The sequence below is a fragment of the Gopherus flavomarginatus genome, chromosome 2 (assembly GCF_025201925.1).
Source record: "Gopherus flavomarginatus isolate rGopFla2 chromosome 2, rGopFla2.mat.asm, whole genome shotgun sequence".
Classification (NCBI taxonomy): domain Eukaryota; kingdom Metazoa; phylum Chordata; order Testudines; family Testudinidae; genus Gopherus; species Gopherus flavomarginatus.
Window position 1 is genome coordinate 217,522,236 of NC_066618.1, and position 18,112 is coordinate 217,540,347.

General features: G+C 39.4%; 1 protein-coding gene across 3 annotated transcripts in view; it reads left to right on the forward strand.

The window, feature by feature from the left end:
* The window catches only part of TTC39C (tetratricopeptide repeat domain 39C), a 73,643-nt gene that overhangs the window by 45,239 nt on the left and 10,292 nt on the right, over nt 1-18,112 (forward strand). For 2 of the 3 annotated variants that reach the window (XM_050941996.1, XM_050941998.1), the window contains 6 exons: nt 7,404-7,497; nt 10,522-10,629; nt 11,246-11,355; nt 12,049-12,172; nt 14,751-14,848; nt 16,538-16,642. In XM_050941996.1, the coding sequence (XP_050797953.1) occupies nt 7,404-7,497; nt 10,522-10,629; nt 11,246-11,355; nt 12,049-12,172; nt 14,751-14,848; nt 16,538-16,642 (639 nt within the window). The remainder of the gene's footprint in view (nt 1-7,403; nt 7,498-10,521; nt 10,630-11,245; nt 11,356-12,048; nt 12,173-14,750; nt 14,849-16,537; nt 16,643-18,112) is intronic. The other variant, XM_050941997.1, reaches the window with a different exon arrangement.

An 18,112-nucleotide genomic window follows, 5' to 3' on the forward strand; every position in this document is an offset into this window, starting at 1 on the left:
TGTGTTGCCAGTTCTTTTAAAATATATTATTAAAATGTGTAAGTAGATAGAAGGTATACTACTTAAGTTAATTTACTATACACAGACGCACAGAGTCCTTGATGACATCTTGGTAACCTTGAGAGCAAACAAAACCTACCATAACTCACTCATGCAATCTCACTGGATAATTAAATATACTGTCATTAAAAAAAATTTCCTCACGTTCTCCAGAGCATATTCTCTCATCACACCTACAAACATTCTATACAAGAAAACTATATAATTTAGGCTGTCTTGTTTACACTGTTGCATTGTAACTATGGTTTATTCCTACAGGGAGTTGCTGTATATCACTGCTGCAAATGTACTTTACAATGAAATAGTTCCTTAGCAACTAAAATGGTATTCCCTGATGAGACAAAGAAGCAAATTAAACAAAACCACCCCACCCCATGCCAAATCCATGAAAAGCAATTAACAACCATCTTTTCATTCGGTGCCATGGGTTACATACAATTAGTAAGGATTTCCTGGAAACTATATTATTATACTTGTTTGTTTGCTGCTTTTACTCATTGATAGGTCCCTCCTGCTTAGTATCAACACTGACTAATGGAAATACATGTTAGGCTTTTAGAAGATCTTATCACGTATGTGTGAATAAAAATAAATTGCATGGGTGCATGAGGTGTGTCTGTGAGTCTGTCAAAGATAGTGGTGCTGGATCATGGTGATTGTGAAGTGTTGTGAGGTGTGCCCCTAAGTAAAATGGTGAGACTATAAAAAATCTTTTGTCAGAATGTGAATCACCTCAGCTAAGAAGCTTCATAGGGGACTGATTTTGCATAAGATTTTGTCTGCATACAAACTTACACTAGTTTAGTTAAACCCTTGCAAACCTCAGCGTGGTCACTCTTAAACTGGTTTAGAAATGGCTTTTATCAATTTGATTTAGGCCAGTTCAAAACTAATGAGCTGAATTGATAAAAGTAATTTCTAAACTGATTTGAGGCCACAAAAGAGACAATTCTTGCACTGTGAGACACTGAGAGACATTTTTAGTAAAAGATTTTAGGAAACTGGAGAGGTGGATTGTGGAGAACTTCACCTTAAAATACAAACAGGGTGAAATCTTGGCCTCATTGAAGTCTATGGGTCTAGGAATTTCACCCAGATTATACAGAACTCTTATTACGCTTATGCAGGAAATGACTATTGCAGGATATCTTCTCTTTTAAAGCTGTCCTCTTGTAATTCTAAACTGAAACATTCTTCTTGAGAAATAAGTCAGTCTTTTAGTAATTTTTAGGAGCTGTGTGGAGAGAGCATGTAGTTTTTTAGATTACATCACTGGGTCAATTTTTACTTTCCCTAAATAATAGGAACCTTTTATTGAAATGTGTGTGTAACTTTAATCTTCCTTTTACTTAAATATTTTATGAGTTTTCCCAATGCACACTTCAATAGTAGATAAATATCCAAGAAAAGTAGATAAACCATTCAGTATGTTCAAACATAACAAAAGATTTATTTCTTTAAAATGAACTTATTTTAAAAGTAATATTTATTAAATGAATTTATTTTAGAAGAAATTGAATATTATAGTTTGATCCAAAGTGATTATTTTTTTTAATGAAATTTTTTAAAACATGAATATTAGTTTATTGTAGTATAGGTAAACAATACTCAGTTATACTTTCTTGATTTGTAAAATGAAAACAAAGAAGGAAGAATAAGAGAAAAATGAATAACATATTGAAATGGAACTGAGACAGAATGAATAAGGGGACAAGGATGCCAATGGAGAATCCAGTAGCCAGTGAGATCAGGATTTAAAATTAAATCTGACTCTAAAGGAAGTTTTACAGTTGTCTACATGGACTACCCTAAAATAGTTTGCTGATGAGCCAGAAATTATATCTGACTTTTGCATTACCTGAGTGACAAGAGAGTTGGAGGATGTAAGTCATCAATTTCTTCAAAATTAAAATTTACATTTAGAAAACATTTTTTCTAGCCCTTAATATTATGAGGATCCATTTCCCAAATGTGAACTGGTACATGATTGTCTTTCTGAGTCTGCAGACACACAGATTCAGTGCAGTTGCTGCCCATGATTTTCTCTAACAGCACAGTGAAATTAACAAGGCTTTTGATCAGCTTAACTATTTGCCACTCAGAACCCTGTGGACAGCAGTGAACCTGACAAGAATCTTGTTAATTTCATTGTGCTGTAACTTAAGAAAATTATGAGCCGTAGCATAAAAAGGTACTCTGATTGCATTTAAATAGACGTTAAAGTCAGGTGTGTCAGTGTAAATGTGTTAACCATTCAGTAGCTGAGGCCTGGTCTACACTACGCATTTAAACTGAATTTAGCAGCGTTAAACCGAATTAACCCTACACCCGTCCACACAATGAAGCTCTTTATATCAGTATAAAGGGCTCTTTAAATCAATTTCTGTACCCCTCCCCGATGAGGAGAGTAGCACTGAAATCGGTATTGCCATGTCGGATTAGGGTTAGTATGGCCGCAATTCGACGGTATTGGCCTCCGGGCGGTATCCCACAGTGCACCATTGTGACCACTCTGGAAAGCAATCTGAACTCAGATGCACTGGCCAGGTTGACAGGAAAAGACCTGCGAACTTTTGAATTTCATTTCCTGTTTGCCCAGTGTGGAGCGCTAATCAGCACGGATGGCCATGGAGTCCCAAATCCAAAAAGAGCTCCAGCATGGACCGTACGGGAGATACTGGATCTGATCACTGTTCTATCAGAGCTCCGTTACAGAAGATGAAATGGCAAAGCGTTTGAAAAAATCTCTAGGCTATGATAGACAGAGGCCACAGCAGGGACTCAGCACAGTGCTGCATGACAAGCATAACGGAAAGCCAAAGAATCAAGTGGACGCTCATGGAGGGAGGGAGGGGGTACTGAGGACTCCAGCTGAGGACTCCAGCTATCCCACAGTCCCCGCAGTCTCCAAAAAGCATTTGCATTCTTGGCTGAGCTCCCGATGCCTGAAGGGTCAAAAACATTGTCCGAGGTGGTTTGGAGTATATCTCACCAATTTACCCCCCTTCCCCCCCGTGAAAGAAAAGGGAGAAAAAATTGTTTCTCACCTTTTTTCAATGTCGCCATATGTCTACTGCATGCTGCTGGTAGACACGGTGCTGCGGCGCTGAACAGAAGCATCCCCTCCCCTTCCTTTCCTGATGGCAGACAATACAAAATGGTGGAAAACAGTCCTCACCATCCCGTGAGTGCTCCTGGCTGGCCTCGGTGAGGTCGGCCGGGGGTGGCTTGGTAAAAATGGGAATGACTCCTGCTCGTTCCCGGCAGATGGTACAAAAGGCTTGGTAATCGTCATCATCATAGCAGCTGGAGGCTGAGCTCCATCAGCCCTCCCTCCCCTTTCATGTCTAAAGAAAAGATTCTGTACTCCCTGGACTATCATAGCAGTGGGAGGCTGCGCTCCTCTCCCACCCACCCATTAATGTTCTGCCTGGACTAGCAAAGCAGCTGGAGGTTGCCTCCCCCTCATTTTATCTCACTAAAAAGTCATTGTTCCTTATTCCTGCATTCTTTATTACTTCATCACACAAATGAGGGGACACTGCCACGGTAGCCCAGGAGGGTTGGGGGAGGAGGGAAGCAACGAGTGAGGTTGTTGCAGGGGCACCCTCTAGCCTGGCATGCAGCTCATCATTTCTGCGGGATCTCTGGGGCTCTGACCCGGAGCGGCTGTGCCCTCTGGCTCTCTAGTACACTTGCCCCATATTCTAGGCAGGTCTGACTCTATTTTTAGACAAAACATAAAGAAGGGAATGCCCCAGGGAGTCATTCTCATTTTTGTCCATGCGCCCCCGGCTAACCTCAGCGAGGCCAGCCAGAAGCACCCATGACAGCAGCAGATGGTACAAAGTGATTGATAACCGTCATTGCCAATTTACAATGGCAGACAGTGCAATAGGGATGGTAACCGTCTCTGCTACCTTGCAGAGGCAAATTAATGCTGCTGTGTAGCACTGCAGTACAGTGTCTGTCAGCAGCATCCAGTACATATACGGTGACAGTGCCAAAAGGTAAAACAGGCTCCATGGTTGCCATGCTATGGCATCTGCCAGGGCAATCCAGGGGAAAAAGGGCACGAAATGATTGTCTGCCTTTGCTTTCACGGAGGAAGGATTGAGTGACGACATTTGCCCAGAATCACCCACGACACTGTTTTTGCACCATCATGCATTGGGATCTCAACCCAGAATTCCAATGAGCGGTGCAGACTGCAGGAACTATGGGATAGCTACAGGATAACTACCCACAGTTCAACGCTCTGGAAATTGACGCTAGCCTCGGTACATGGATGCACACCACCGAATTAATGTGCTTTGTGTGGCCGCGTGCACTCGACTTTATACAATCTGTTTTTAAAAAACGGTTTATGTGAAATCAGAATAATCCCGTAGTGTAGACATATCCTGAGAAAAGGATATTGTTCAAGTCTCTGAGGGAGCCAGGCAGCCATTGTCAATGGATACAGTCTGCAAATATATGACCTACCTCTTCTAACTGGCCACAGCAGCAAAGGGGAGAGTCACAAAGGTCCCACTTACAGTCTTTTGCAGCGAGGGTGACTAGATATCCTGATATTAGGGGCTTTGTCTTGTATATGCAACTATTCTCCTCCCTCCCCTGAAAAAAGTGTCCCAATTTTTCACACTTGCTATCTGGCCACCCTATTTGTACCACATCTGATCACCCTACATCTGAAGCAACTGAACTTTTCCTACCGATGGCATGGAAAATCAAAACCAGGTGGCTGGACTGTTAAATCTGTCACAAGATAGGTATTGGCTATGTTTGAACTTTGTTCTTGCCACCTAGTATGCCACCTGGAGGTGACATTGAGGTCCCCTTAAAGGAATTGTCCAAATGGGGTGACTTGAGCTAATAATTTGGTGGCTTGGTGGATTAGATACATCTTTAAACATGGGTAGATGGGCATGTCTTGCACCATAAGGGAAAGATTCTGCAAGGTGACTTGTTGCCTGATGTCCAAAGGAGCAGTGTTGGACAGGACCAGCATCCAAGTCAAACTGGTTGGTCTCAAAGTACCAATTATATGAATAGTTTCATTCAACTGAGTGTCCACTAGTCCTGTGTCAGAGAAGCTGGAGGGCAATACTCTGCTGCAGAATAGCACAAGGTAAGCCCAGAGGTGCTTAATGTCTACTCATTGGCTCCGCAGGTTGAACCAGCTAGTTTGCTGATCAGGTTGTTGTCTTAATTTTCAGCAAGGTCTTGGAAAGGTGTTCCTTGAATGTCAAGTTGGGGTCCAATGTAACATCTAAATATACAGACTTTGGATCGTGGTCCAGCCTATGGTCATTTAGGAAGATGTTGAGCTGTTTGTTGGCCTTGGAGTGGTTTAAATGGAAATAGCTGGAAGCTGTTTTTTTTTTTAGCACTTGGTTTAAGTCTCCATCTTTTATCATTGTGGGCCATCTCTCTCTGCATCTGCATTCAGCACTTCTAAGTGATAGCAATCCTGGTCCTGCACTGCCAGAGAGATGATGTCTGCATAGATAAAACATCTGGCAATGGTGTAGGGAAGGTCATTCGTGAAAAGGTTCAAATGTGTTGGTGATAGAACTTAACCCTGTTGTAGACACATTTTTTAAGGTCTCCAGGAACTGGGGTGTGTTATTTTTTTTGTCCAAGTGAAACTTGGAACTGATGATGTCTCAGGAACAGTTCCACAGCCATGACAATGCACCACAATAGGATCAATGACAGTTTGTAAAGTAGGCCTGTATGTTGGATCATGTCATGACAAGCAAGATCTAGAAATACTGCATGTCTTCTGCTTGGTCTGGAAACCATTCTCAGTGTAGGGTGTTGAGTGCCAGCACTTGATCACAGGTACTGTGGCGTGGTCTGAAATCTGCTTGATCTGCATGTAGGATGCCATCACTGTGGGAAGCAGTTCTTTGCAGGATAAACCATTCAAGTAATTAGTGTACACAATTTAAAGTGCTGGAGTTATTCATGAGGAAGGTAAGGAAAAGTGTGCATCTCCTTTCTAGCTACTAAAAGAGAGCATTGTTCAGACATCTGCTAGTTTTAGGTTGATACTAAGAATAGAGCCCCACCCCACTCCCAAGCTATTTCTTCAGAAATCTGGCTGATAAGAGAGAGAAACACCCTCATTCTTCTCAGCAGATAGAGGGAGGCTGAGTTTTCATCAAGCCCTTTTGAACTCTTCTGCCACCCCCAGTCTTTTGTATCAGCCTCTGGATAGTGGGTTTAGTCCTCTGGCTAGATTTTTCATGTCCCATCTCACAGCTTTGTCATGTAAATATGATCTGAGGGATGATTTATACAGAAAATTTCATCCAGAAGCACACTCCTGTCTTTCAGTTTGTATCCAAAGCTCAAATACTTTCCAAAAAAATGAAAAAATCCGTGAATTCAGAAATCATAGTAGATGATGATATGGAAATAATGGCAGAGTATTACACTTTACTTAGAAATTCCTATATCCAGCACTGCCATAGGAATAAATCTCAAACTGTTGTTGTTCTAAAGTAACAAGACTTGTGACTATATATCTGGTGGAATAGAAAAGTAAATAAAAACTACTTGTCCCTAAATACACATGCTTACGGAAAACATGCTGAATCCTTATGTTTGTATCTCAAACCTTTTACAAAAAAATATACAAAGCCAAAATCGGTAAAATTCACATTTCCAGGCAGAAATTGTATGAGAGTCTATCTTTTGTGTATGTGGTACCTTTTGTGTTGCTTAAGTACTCTAATCGGTTAGCTACTCTGTCCCTTGTTCCTTTGCCAAGTATGCTGTCATTAATCTTTTATTGCTAACCAACCATGGGCCTCTTGGGCTCCACATGAGTGCAAAGGTCTCCTCACACAGATCCCATTATTGGCTCAAGACAAAATTGGCTGTGAAAATAACTTCTGGTTGCTTGGTGTTAATAGTTGATTTAGCTCAGGCTAATGGTATTATTCAATTGAACAAAAGCACCCTCAAGTTATCTAACTAGTCAGACTGTTATGTCAACCAAGCTATTAATATTTGACTAGTTCAAATACTTCATTAATTTCACCTCCTCCCCACTCTGCTCATCTTAAGGTTAGAAATTTCTGGAATTTGTCTTGGACCCAAGTCTCACTCAACACAATATTGTGCCCCTTTCTTTTCCAGAAAACCAGTGACTATTGTGTGAAATATGGGGCCTTCTATTTGCTAGATAATCATTTGTTCTTTAATTGTTACTGATAATAGAGATTTGTATTTGAAGATTTTTTGAATTGTGATTATAATGGTACTTGTTCAAAATTGCATTTATTTAACAGTAGTTGTGTTATGTTTTTTGTTTTGTTTTCCCCTCTTAGTGTCAAATCAACAGTGCCTTGACCTCCTTTCATACTGCTTTGGAACTTGCAATAGATCAGAGAGAGATCCAACATGTCTGCCTATATGAAATTGGTAAATACAACTTCAATGACATGTACATATTCTGCTCTCAAATTTTGATTAAATTACACTATTTTATATTCTGGCTCTTTCTAGTTAAGGTTTTTGATTTGATGCCTCAAAAGTTATTAAAGTTTGAGTGTCCTAACTGCATGGATTGTTAATAATGCTCTTTCTTATGATTCCTTAGTTGCCAATTGGGTTGTAACATCTGATGACTGCATGATCTTTGAACATCCATACAACCTGTAGTAACTCATGCTTTTCTACATGTAGAAACCTCCATAGAATTAAGAGCACAATGCACAAATTAGAGCTGGCTACTTTTTACTCTGCCTTTAATAAAAAAGGCAGAGTAAAAAGTGTCCACTCCGTAAGACTGAAAGCCTGCCATGGAATTCAATGATTCTGTGCCAAGGATTAACAGTCCTGCTGGAACTTCAGAGCTCCCAGGGCTTGAACATACATGTCCATTGCCTTCTGTTAAAATACAACTGAACACAAAAATTTGGAGATGTCACTTTTTTTCTTCTTCAGTGTATCTGCTATGATTAGTAAAACTTAAGAGCAAGCTACCTCACTGCGTAGGAAAGATAGGTATGGCAAAAGACCACCCTGGCTTAACCATGAGATTTTCAGTGATCTGAAACTCAAAAAAGAGTTCTACAAAAAGTGGAAACTAGGTCAAATGACAAAGGATGAATATAAACAAATTAAAACAAGTATACAGGTACAGAATTTTAAAGGCCAAGGCAAAGCCTTACTAAACTAGCTAGAGATATAAAGGGTAACAAGAAAAATTCTACAAATACATTAGAAGCGAGAGGAAGACCAAGGACAGGGTAGGGCCATTACTAAATTGGGGTGGGAGGGGCAATAACCAAAAATGTGGAAATGGCAGAAGTGTTAAATGACTTTTTTGGTTTCCGTTTTCACCAAAAAGCTTGTTAGTGATTGGATGTCTAACATAGTGAATGATAGTGAAAATAAGGTAGGAGCTGAAGCTAAAATAGGGAAAGAACAAATTAAAATTACATTGACAAGTTAGATGTCTTCAAGTCATGAGGGCCTGATGAAATACATCCCAGAATCCTCAAGGAGCTGACTGAGGAGAAATCTGAGCCATTAACGATTATCTTCAAAAAGTCATGGAAGATGGGAGAGATTCCAGAGGACTGGAAAAGAGCAAATATAGTGCCCATCTATAAAAAGGGAAATAAGGACAACACAGGGAATTATAGACTAGTTAGCTTAACTGCAGTACCTGGAAAGATAATGGGGCAAATAATTAAGCAATCAGTTTGCAGACACCTAGATGATAATACGATGGCAAGTAACAGCATGGACAAGAACAAATCCTGTCAAACCAACCTAATAGCTTTCTTTGAGAGGGTAACAAGCCTTGTGGATGGGGGGAAGTGGTAGATGTTGTATATCTTGACTTTAGTAAGGCTTTTGATACTGTCTCACATGACCTTCTCATAAACAAACTAATGAAATACAACCTAGACAGAGCTACTATAAGGTGGGTGCATAACTAGTTGGAAAACTATTCCCAGAGAGTAGTTATCAGTGGTTCACAGTCAAGCTGGAAGGGCATATCGAGTGGAGTCCCGTGGGGATCAGTTCTGGGTGCGGTTCTGTTCAGTATCTTCATCAGTGATTCAGATAATGGAATAGAGAGTACGCTTACAGAGTTTGTAGATGATACCAAGCTGGGAGAGGTTGCGGGTGCTTGAGAGGGTAGGATTAAAATTCAAAATGATATGAACAAACTGAAGAAATGGTCTGAAGAAAATAGGATGAAATTACATAAAGACAAATGCAAAGTACTCCACTTAGGAAAGAACTCTCAGTCCCACACATACAAACTGGGAAAAGACTATCAAGGAAGGAGTACTGTTGAAAGGGATCTGTGAGTCATAGTGGATCATAAGCTAATTATGAGTCAACGGTATAAAACGGTTACAAAAAGAGCAAACATCATTCTGGGATGTATTAGCAGGATGTATTAGTTGTAAGCAAAACACAAAAAATAATTCTTCTGCTCTACTCCACTTAACTGGAGTATTGTGTACAATTCTGGGCACTGCATTTCTGGAAAATGTGGAGAAATTGGAGAAAGTCCAGAGAAGAGCAACACAAATGATTAAATGTCTAGAAAACATGACCTACAAATGAAGTTTTTGGGGAAAAAAAAGAGGATTTGTTTAGTCTGGAGAAGAGAAGACTGAGGTGGGACATAAGTTTTCCAGTACATAAAAGGTTGTTACATGGAGGAGGGAGAAAAATTGTTCTCCTTAACCTCTGAGGGTAGGACAAGAAGCAATGGGCTTAAATTGAAGCAAAGGCCTTTAGGTTAGACATTAGAAGAAAAACTTCCTGTCAGGATAGTTAAGCACTGGAATAAATTGCCTAGGGAGGTTGTGGAATCTGCATCATTGGAGATTTTTAAGAGCAGGTTAGACAAAACCTGTCAGGAATGGTCTAGATAATATTTAGTCCTGCTATGAGTGCAAGGGACTGGACTAGATGACCTCTCAAGGTCCCTTCCAGTCCTACAATTCTTTGAATCTATGAGAACCACAGAAGATTCTATAACCTTGGTACACCTGTAAGTACTTAGAAGTACTACTTGTTGCTGAACCTCCTCACATAAACAAAGTGAGCATAGCAGTTCTCTGTTACTAGTTTGAGAACTGAATAAGATAATGCATCTTTTTGCCTGAAACTTTTGAAACCTGTTTGAATTGATACATGCAAGAGTTGATCCCTAAAAAATATTTTTATCTTGTATAATACACTGGTTATAGGTAATGAGGCAATTTCCAACTAAGTTTTAGTTATACTTCCCTTCAGGTTTTTCAGAAAATATTTTTTTAAAATGTTATGGAATTCCTCAAGGTGTCTTAAAATCTTTGGACTTACCACAACCCAAAGTGTTCACAAACATTAGTTCTTTGTTTAGTGTAGTTGCCTATACCATGTAAAACTAACATGATTTCTGTCATAAGTTAAAATTGTTCTCATTTTTAGGCTGGTGCAGCATGATAGAAATGAATTTCAAAGATGCATTTGAATCCTTTGAAAGGCTTAAAAATGAATCGAGATGGTCCCAGTGCTATTATGCCTACCTGACAGCAGGTTAGTTTTTTAGTGATAGAATTACTGATGAATGTGTTAGTGTGTGTGTGTGTGTGTGTGTGTGTGTGTGTGTATATATGTGTATATATATATACACACACACACACACACACACACACACACACACACACACACACACACACACAGACATATTATATATATATGTATGTATAGAAACATGTCTTTGGTCATGAACTTTTGCAATTCTGAAAGTTAATTGCACACTTGGAACTTCATCTAATTCTTCCTTTTATACCGTCCATATTAAAGAGCTGTGGCTTCAGATTTTGTTTATGTAGTTATAAGGCCACCGTCACCATAATTGCTCAGTGCATCACAAACATTAATGAATTAATCAAAAGAACCCTCAGAGACAAGTATAATTATCCTCATTTTACAGATGAGGAACTGAGACACCAAGAAATTGACTTGTCAGAGATCGTACAGGAAGCCTATGGCAGAGCTGGGAGTTGAACACAGTGTGCCTGAGTTCCCTTTACCAAAAGACCATGCTTTTCCCCTTTACCTGCATAATGCCCTCCCTTTATTTTTTCCCTATCTTTCATATGCTGGAATCTTTAGCAGAATTTTTGTGTGTGTGTGCGCTTTATTACAGTGTGTCAAGGAGCCACTGGTGATGTGGATGGTGCGCAGAATGTATTCAAGGAAGTTCAGAAGCTTTTCAAAAGAAAAAACAATCAGATTGAACAATTCTCAGTCAAAAAGGTTTGGTTGGCATGAATTGAGTTGCTTCAGTACAGTAACTACAATTGGCAATTGTGTTGTCCTTTATTAAAGGATTTGGTTCTAAACAAAGTTTATTTTTTTCCGGTAGCCATCTTCTCTAGTGTTAACTTAGTGGAAATGATTTAGGTGGAAAAAGTAAACAGTGCTTAATAGTTTAATGAACTACCAACAGGAAAAAGGTTAGTAGCTCACCACTAAGCTTGGTTTACATAATTTTCAGAGAAAAAAAAATACTGATATACCAAAGCTGCAGCACTAGTCTTTCTTCCTACTTCATTTCTTCCTGCTTCATTTTACCCTGATGTTAGCTCTACTATGCATGCCCGTAGTTAGGTCATTCTGGAATCTGGAAGTGATGTGGAAAGGCCTACAAACTTTTATTGGAAAAAATAGTTAGTCTACCATTGCATCAATATTCAGATTGTATTGTTTTAATTTTTTTTCAAGACTTGTTAGTCATGTACCAAATAACATTGGTCTTGATTGAGAAACAATTATTGTACTATTTCAACAACTTATATTTAGTCTCTAGAACTGCAAGCTAAATTTTCATGCCCTAAACATTTTAACACTGTTACTTGCTTTTGTGAAAACATCAGAATTACTGTTTGTGACCCTTATCTGTCTCTTCTTCTGAGAGGAACTTAGCACAGCTATCTTTGCTGTTTTCAGGCAGACAGATTTAGGAAGCAGATACCAACCAAAGAGCTCTGTGTGATGGCATCCATTGAAGTGTTGTATTTGTGGAAAGCCCTTCCAAACTGTTCCTTTTCTAACCTACAACATATGAGCCAAGGTAGGATATGTTTCCTTGGCTATCTCTTTCAGTGAGATATGTTCTCTTTTTCTTCTGTTTTCTTTTTTCTCTCATGAAGACTAGCTGATCGCAGTAGTATGAAGGCTGAAATATGTGGACATTTTATGAGTAAGCTAAATTTGGATAGTTATGGAAAAGGGCATGCATTAGGACTCAAATTAACACTTATTTTGAAATAGAGAGTGACAGTCTCTCAAAAAAAGTTGACATTCATGACAGCATTTTAATTTAAAATCCAGTGTACTGCAGATAATTGTATTAGTTCAACTTTGTTTAATGATTCTTTTAAACATAGCTGCAAAAGAAACCAAAAAACACATGGATGCATCCAACAAAGTGGGTATTCTCCCACGAAAGCTCATGCTCCAAAACGTCTGTTAGTGTATAAGGTGCCACAGGACTCTTGCTGCTTTTACAGATCCAGACTAATATGACTACCCTTCTGATAAAAAAAACCACAGCAATCCATTTGTGTTTTAATTGTCACCTAAGTGTACATAACTTCCATTAATGTATGGGGATTAGAGAAATAGTTAAATATGGAACAGTAACGATTGTAGGTAACTCTAAATAGCTTAGTGGTCCTGTTGGTATGTACATACACATGGTCACACACACACACAACTCACAATCCTCTCCCCTCACCCCAAAAAGTGTCTATGGAGATGATATCCATGTGTAAAATTACAGAGCCATGTGTTAAATTAATGTATCATGCACCTTTGATCACCTTTCTGCCCATTGAACAATCTTCCTCAAGATTTCTGAGCAGCTTCACATAACCCCCCCTTTTTTTTAATCCACCTGCCATTGAAATATCTCCTCCTTCTCTCTCTACATGTTGAATTTTTGTGCATGCTACACATGCACTCAATGCATTGAAAATTACATCTGTTTGGGGCCCAGAGTCCTACCCCAGTAATAGCTTTTCTATCTATAAAAATAACTTCAAAATACATTAATTCATGCCACTGCAGGAGCTTTATACAATTGGAAGGGGGTCGATTTCAGATTCTCAATTTTCTAGCCCTGAAAGGTGCTAGAAAGACTTTTAATTAAAGACATTTTTGTGTCTAAAAATAATTGTTTCCCGAGGGCTTTTTGTGCTGGTGTGTGGTGTTTTGGTTTTTTAATAGCTCCATCTGAGCTCTGTACATTTGGACTTAAAGAAGGTAAGGTATCTGGTTCTAATAGACAAGAAATACAAAAAATAGTTCCTATACAAGTTTTATAAACTCTCTCAAACATTTGTAAAATGGCTTTTCTGTAATTTGAGTGGCACGTACAGAATAAATTATAGTGTTTAGTATTAAGGTTCTTTTGGCATGAGCTTGTATTCTACTCATATTTCATGAATAACCCCAAAATCATGCTGATAAAACCTTTAGATCACACCGTTATGTATTCCTGTGATATGTAAATATGTTAGTGTTTCCAATATCTGTTAATTTTTGTAAAGCATCCGTAAGATGGACACTCAAAATAAACTGAAATAAATACTAGATCTTGTTTCTCTCACATATTTCCCACCCTTTTGAAAGCTGAACCCTATTTATTTCAGGAGGAAAAAAAAATCTATTGTGCTTCCTCTGAAAACTTACCATATACATCTTCTGTATGTGGCCCTGGCCTATACTGGGAAACTATATAGATCTTCATAATATAATACCACCACTCTTTTCTTATGTGCTTAAGTGAGCAGTGAAATAGGTTTACAATGTTGGCGTTTAAAACAGGGGTTGGCAACCTTTCAGAAGTGGTGTGCTGAGTCTTCATTTATTCATTCTAATTTAAGGTTTTGTGTGCCAGTAATACATGTTAACGTTTTTAGAAGGTCTCTTTTTATAAGTCTATAATACATACATACAATAGTTTAGTTATATAAAGTAAATAAGATTTTTAAAATGTTTGAGAAGCTTCATTTACAATTAAATTAAAATGCAGAGCCCCCAGGACTGGTAGCCAGGACCCAGGCAGTGTGAGTGCCACTGAAAATCAACTCGCATGCTGCCTTCGGTACCTGTGCCATAGGTTGCCTACCCCTGGTTTAAAGCATCCGAATTAGCACCTGTTGAAATGTCTGGTGCATATAGTTTAAGCATCTGTGCAAACTCAGGTAGATATGTCTGCATCATTACCTTCAAAACATGAATTGAGTATATTCTCCCAGTAATAACCAGTATTGCTACCCCCCTCAACATTCAGATATTATGAGTCAAGCCCCCAAAATTCTGAGTTTAAAACAAAACAAAACAAAAATGGGTTATTTTAATTGATCATCTGCCTTTGAGCCTTTAAGGTTCACTTGGGTCACATTTTCAAGTTTTTCTCCACAACCACGAGGGCTAGAAAATTACTTTTTTTTTTTTTTTTAATTAAAATGGAGAGAACGTTAAAGATACAGATTACAATATTGGAGACTGGCCATTGCTAGTTAAAATTAAGCTACAGAAATGAGATTTTCTAATCTGATTAAAAAAAAAACACCAAAAGATCATTTTTATTTTAAAGGGAGTATAATTTGATTAAAAGTTTAATTTAATTTTTTTTAATTAAGCTTGTCATGAGGTTGATGATTCATCTTCTGTTGGTTTGAAGAATTTGCTTCTTGGTGCCATACATAAATGCTTAGGAAATTCTGAAGATGCGGTTCAGGTAAGTTGTTACAAGAACAATAATGATGTACCCAACTATCTTATAAATGACCCCATTTCTGATTAAGTACAAACTTCTGTTTGTCGTTGCTACTGACTCACTGGGTGAATGATAGTAGAGGATATTAAGTCTTTTCAAAGTATTCTGAGAGAGTATGTATTACTGGATTTCATATTGTATGACAGGAAAAGGCTAAAACATGGGCTTCAGTGATCTCCCAGTTCCTATTAAGGGCTAATGTTTAGCACATGTATCAGCTGAGGTGGCCAGCCAGGGTGAGAGTTGAAGGGAAAAAGAGGAAGTGGAGAATTTCAAAAAAGAATTGTGCCTCAGGGCTATTAAACAGGGTTTAGCATGCTGACTTCTTTGGGGGAAAAAAAATACAGTTCAGCTTCTATCAGTGATATACCTTGAAGCCATCTTAAGCTCTAAAATAGGGTGGCCAAAATTTGGTCCACAGGACAGAGGCAGCCCTCCGTATTCTGCCATGTGGCCTGTGATCAAACGTCAGGTATAATTATGGAAGTGTGTGATGTGCAGTGATTACAGCCTTTATCAAGTAGGACCTTGAGTTGAGTGGCCTGGCTACTGAGAACAAGATGTTACATCAGAGGTGGGTGCAGGACCATCCTGCCCAGCCCCTGAGCTCCCGGTCAGGGAGGCTAGCCCCCTTCCCCGCTGCCCCTCCTCTCCCCTGCAGAGCTGTGTGGGCAGTGGCTGTCAGGGGGCAGGGGTGTGGAATGGGGTCATGGCAGTCAGGAGACTGGGAGCAGGGGGGTTGGATGGGGGTGGGGTTCCAGGGGCGGGGAGTTCTGGGAGGGGGCAGTTAGGGGACAAGGAGCCGGGGGGGGGGTTGATGGGTCGGGGGTTCTGAGGTGGGCGAGGAGTGGATAGGGGGCAGGGAACAGGCTGTTTTGGGAGGCACTGCCTTCCCAACCCGGCCTTCCATCCAGTTTTACAACCCCAATGTGGCCCTCAGGCCAAAACGTTTGCCCATCCCTGTGTTACGTTATGGGTTCTGTGGATCACACTTCCAAACTGAGTGGCTGCAATCTGTACAAATTTAGGGCATTCCTCAGGCTTTTGCCATCTGCCAATGCAGCTCTCTCAGTTGGACTGAGTTTTTGAACACCCTTATTCTAGAGCTAATGGAAAATTGAAAAGAAAGATGTTTCTGAGTATTAGCAAATTTCAAAGATCCCTTTTTAATGTAGATAGAATTGAAATTTGTTCTGCAATCACCAAATTCTTTGAACTTGTTTTATTTTTGCAAATGGAACCCAGTTCACACAAAGACAGTGAAAGAGGTGATAGTGAACTCTTATTTCTAATTCTGTCCAATTTATTTTAAAGAATCTGTGTCTGTGACTGCCAGTTATTAAAAAACCATGTTAAACCTGTAATGTTTTTGTTTTTTTTTTTTCAGCTAAAGATATAAAATCATTGGATCAATTTATGAATTCTTTTTATACAGACCTAACATTTTTCTCTAACAGCAGATGCTGACATGAATTCATATGATCATTGCTGTTAAGGATTCTTTAAGACATAGGAAATGTTGCTCCATTCAGATTATGATTTTGGAGTTGGCTTGTGGTGCTTGATGTTCAGGTTGCTGCTTATTTAGTTTTCCAAAATGAATGAGTGACTACTCTTTTTAATGTATAAACACAGATTTTTCTCTTACAGTTCTTTCAGCGAGCTATTAAAGATGAACTGTGCCGTCAAAACAACTTATACATTCAGCCATATGCTTGCTATGAACTCGGCTGTCTTTTGTTAGACAATCCAGAGGTAACACTAGAACACATCTTACATTTTTGGAAGTGGAAAGGGGGTCAACTGTGACCACTCTAAATAGACAATGAAAATGTGTTATTTTACAAATTATCAGGTATAGGAGTTAATTTTAATTACTTTTCCACCTGTGTATAAAGAGTCCCTTTTAGTTTTGTGTCTTTAGTGTGATAGATACCATATTATTGTCTACATGGCGATATCATACTGTAGAGAGTAGCATACATCATACAAAGTGTACACTGTGACGTTTGCAGGGGCCTTTTGCGTACCTGTGATGGTATAATAATGATTGGTTTCATTACTGCTCATTTTTACCTATTATATAATAAATATGGATCTGAGACTGTCCAAGGTAGCTGCACTGAAACATTTCATTCCTGGCCACCAGCTGGTGACGCTCTCTAGCAAAAAAAAAAAAAAAAAAAATCAGCGGAACTACTCCAAGTCCCTGTCTATTTTATAGCTAAAGTTTAAAAATAAAAGAAAATTACATAAAGAACAACAAAAATTATTGAAGCAAGAATATTGGCAAGCTTAATTAGTTCTATGTCAAAATAAACATCTTTAAGGATTCCCTATGTACTTATCCCAAGAGTGAGGGGATATAGTGACGCTGGAATGCTTTTTACTGTGGGGTGCTGAAAGCCAGTGCTCCCCAAACTTTTTACTTCACACTCCCCTTACCCCTGTCCGTGCCCCCCACTCCCCAGAGCTGGGGCCAGGATTGGCTGTGGCTCTGGAAGGGTGGGGGGACGTGGATAAGAGTAAGGGGCCTGAGGCTGGGAGCACCAGGACCACAGGCTTGGGGCTGGGAGCAGAGCCCTGGATGTGGGGCCAGCAGCAGCTGGGACCCTGCACGAAACCTGGGGGTGCTGCAGCACCCCCCACATCCCTAATTCCCATGCCTATGGATAAATACATGCCTGGCTTATGAGCTCAGAATCTTCTGGAAAGCTATTTTTATTGGGACCATCCATTCTCCTGTCTTATGGCACATGGTATAAAAGCTCCTTTGAGTACTGAAGATGCAGCAAGTTTGGAACATACTGAAAATCCAGTCCGACTGCCTTCTCTGCTTTCTGCCTTCTGATATATGGGTTTATCAGTCTTTCTCACTCTAGTGACCGAGTGTCTACCAGGAAACATTTGCTTCATGTATTCCATCTGGGTAGTAACCACTTCCCTCAGAGGATCTAAATCTCCCTCTCACAAAACTCATGGGCTTCTGTTCAAACTTTGTCAGGCTATTTTATGTATAATCTAAGAGGCAATATTCTTCATAGCCTAACGTCAACCTTCAGGAGTTAGTGAATTATAGATATGTTGCCAGATTCTCCCAATCTCATGTTCCATAATGGTAAAGTGGCCATGCATTCTCATCCCAAATTCATATCTAAAGTAGTCTCTGATTTCCCTAAGACTCATTGACATCTAGGTATGTCAGGCTCCCTGCATTAGGTGTCT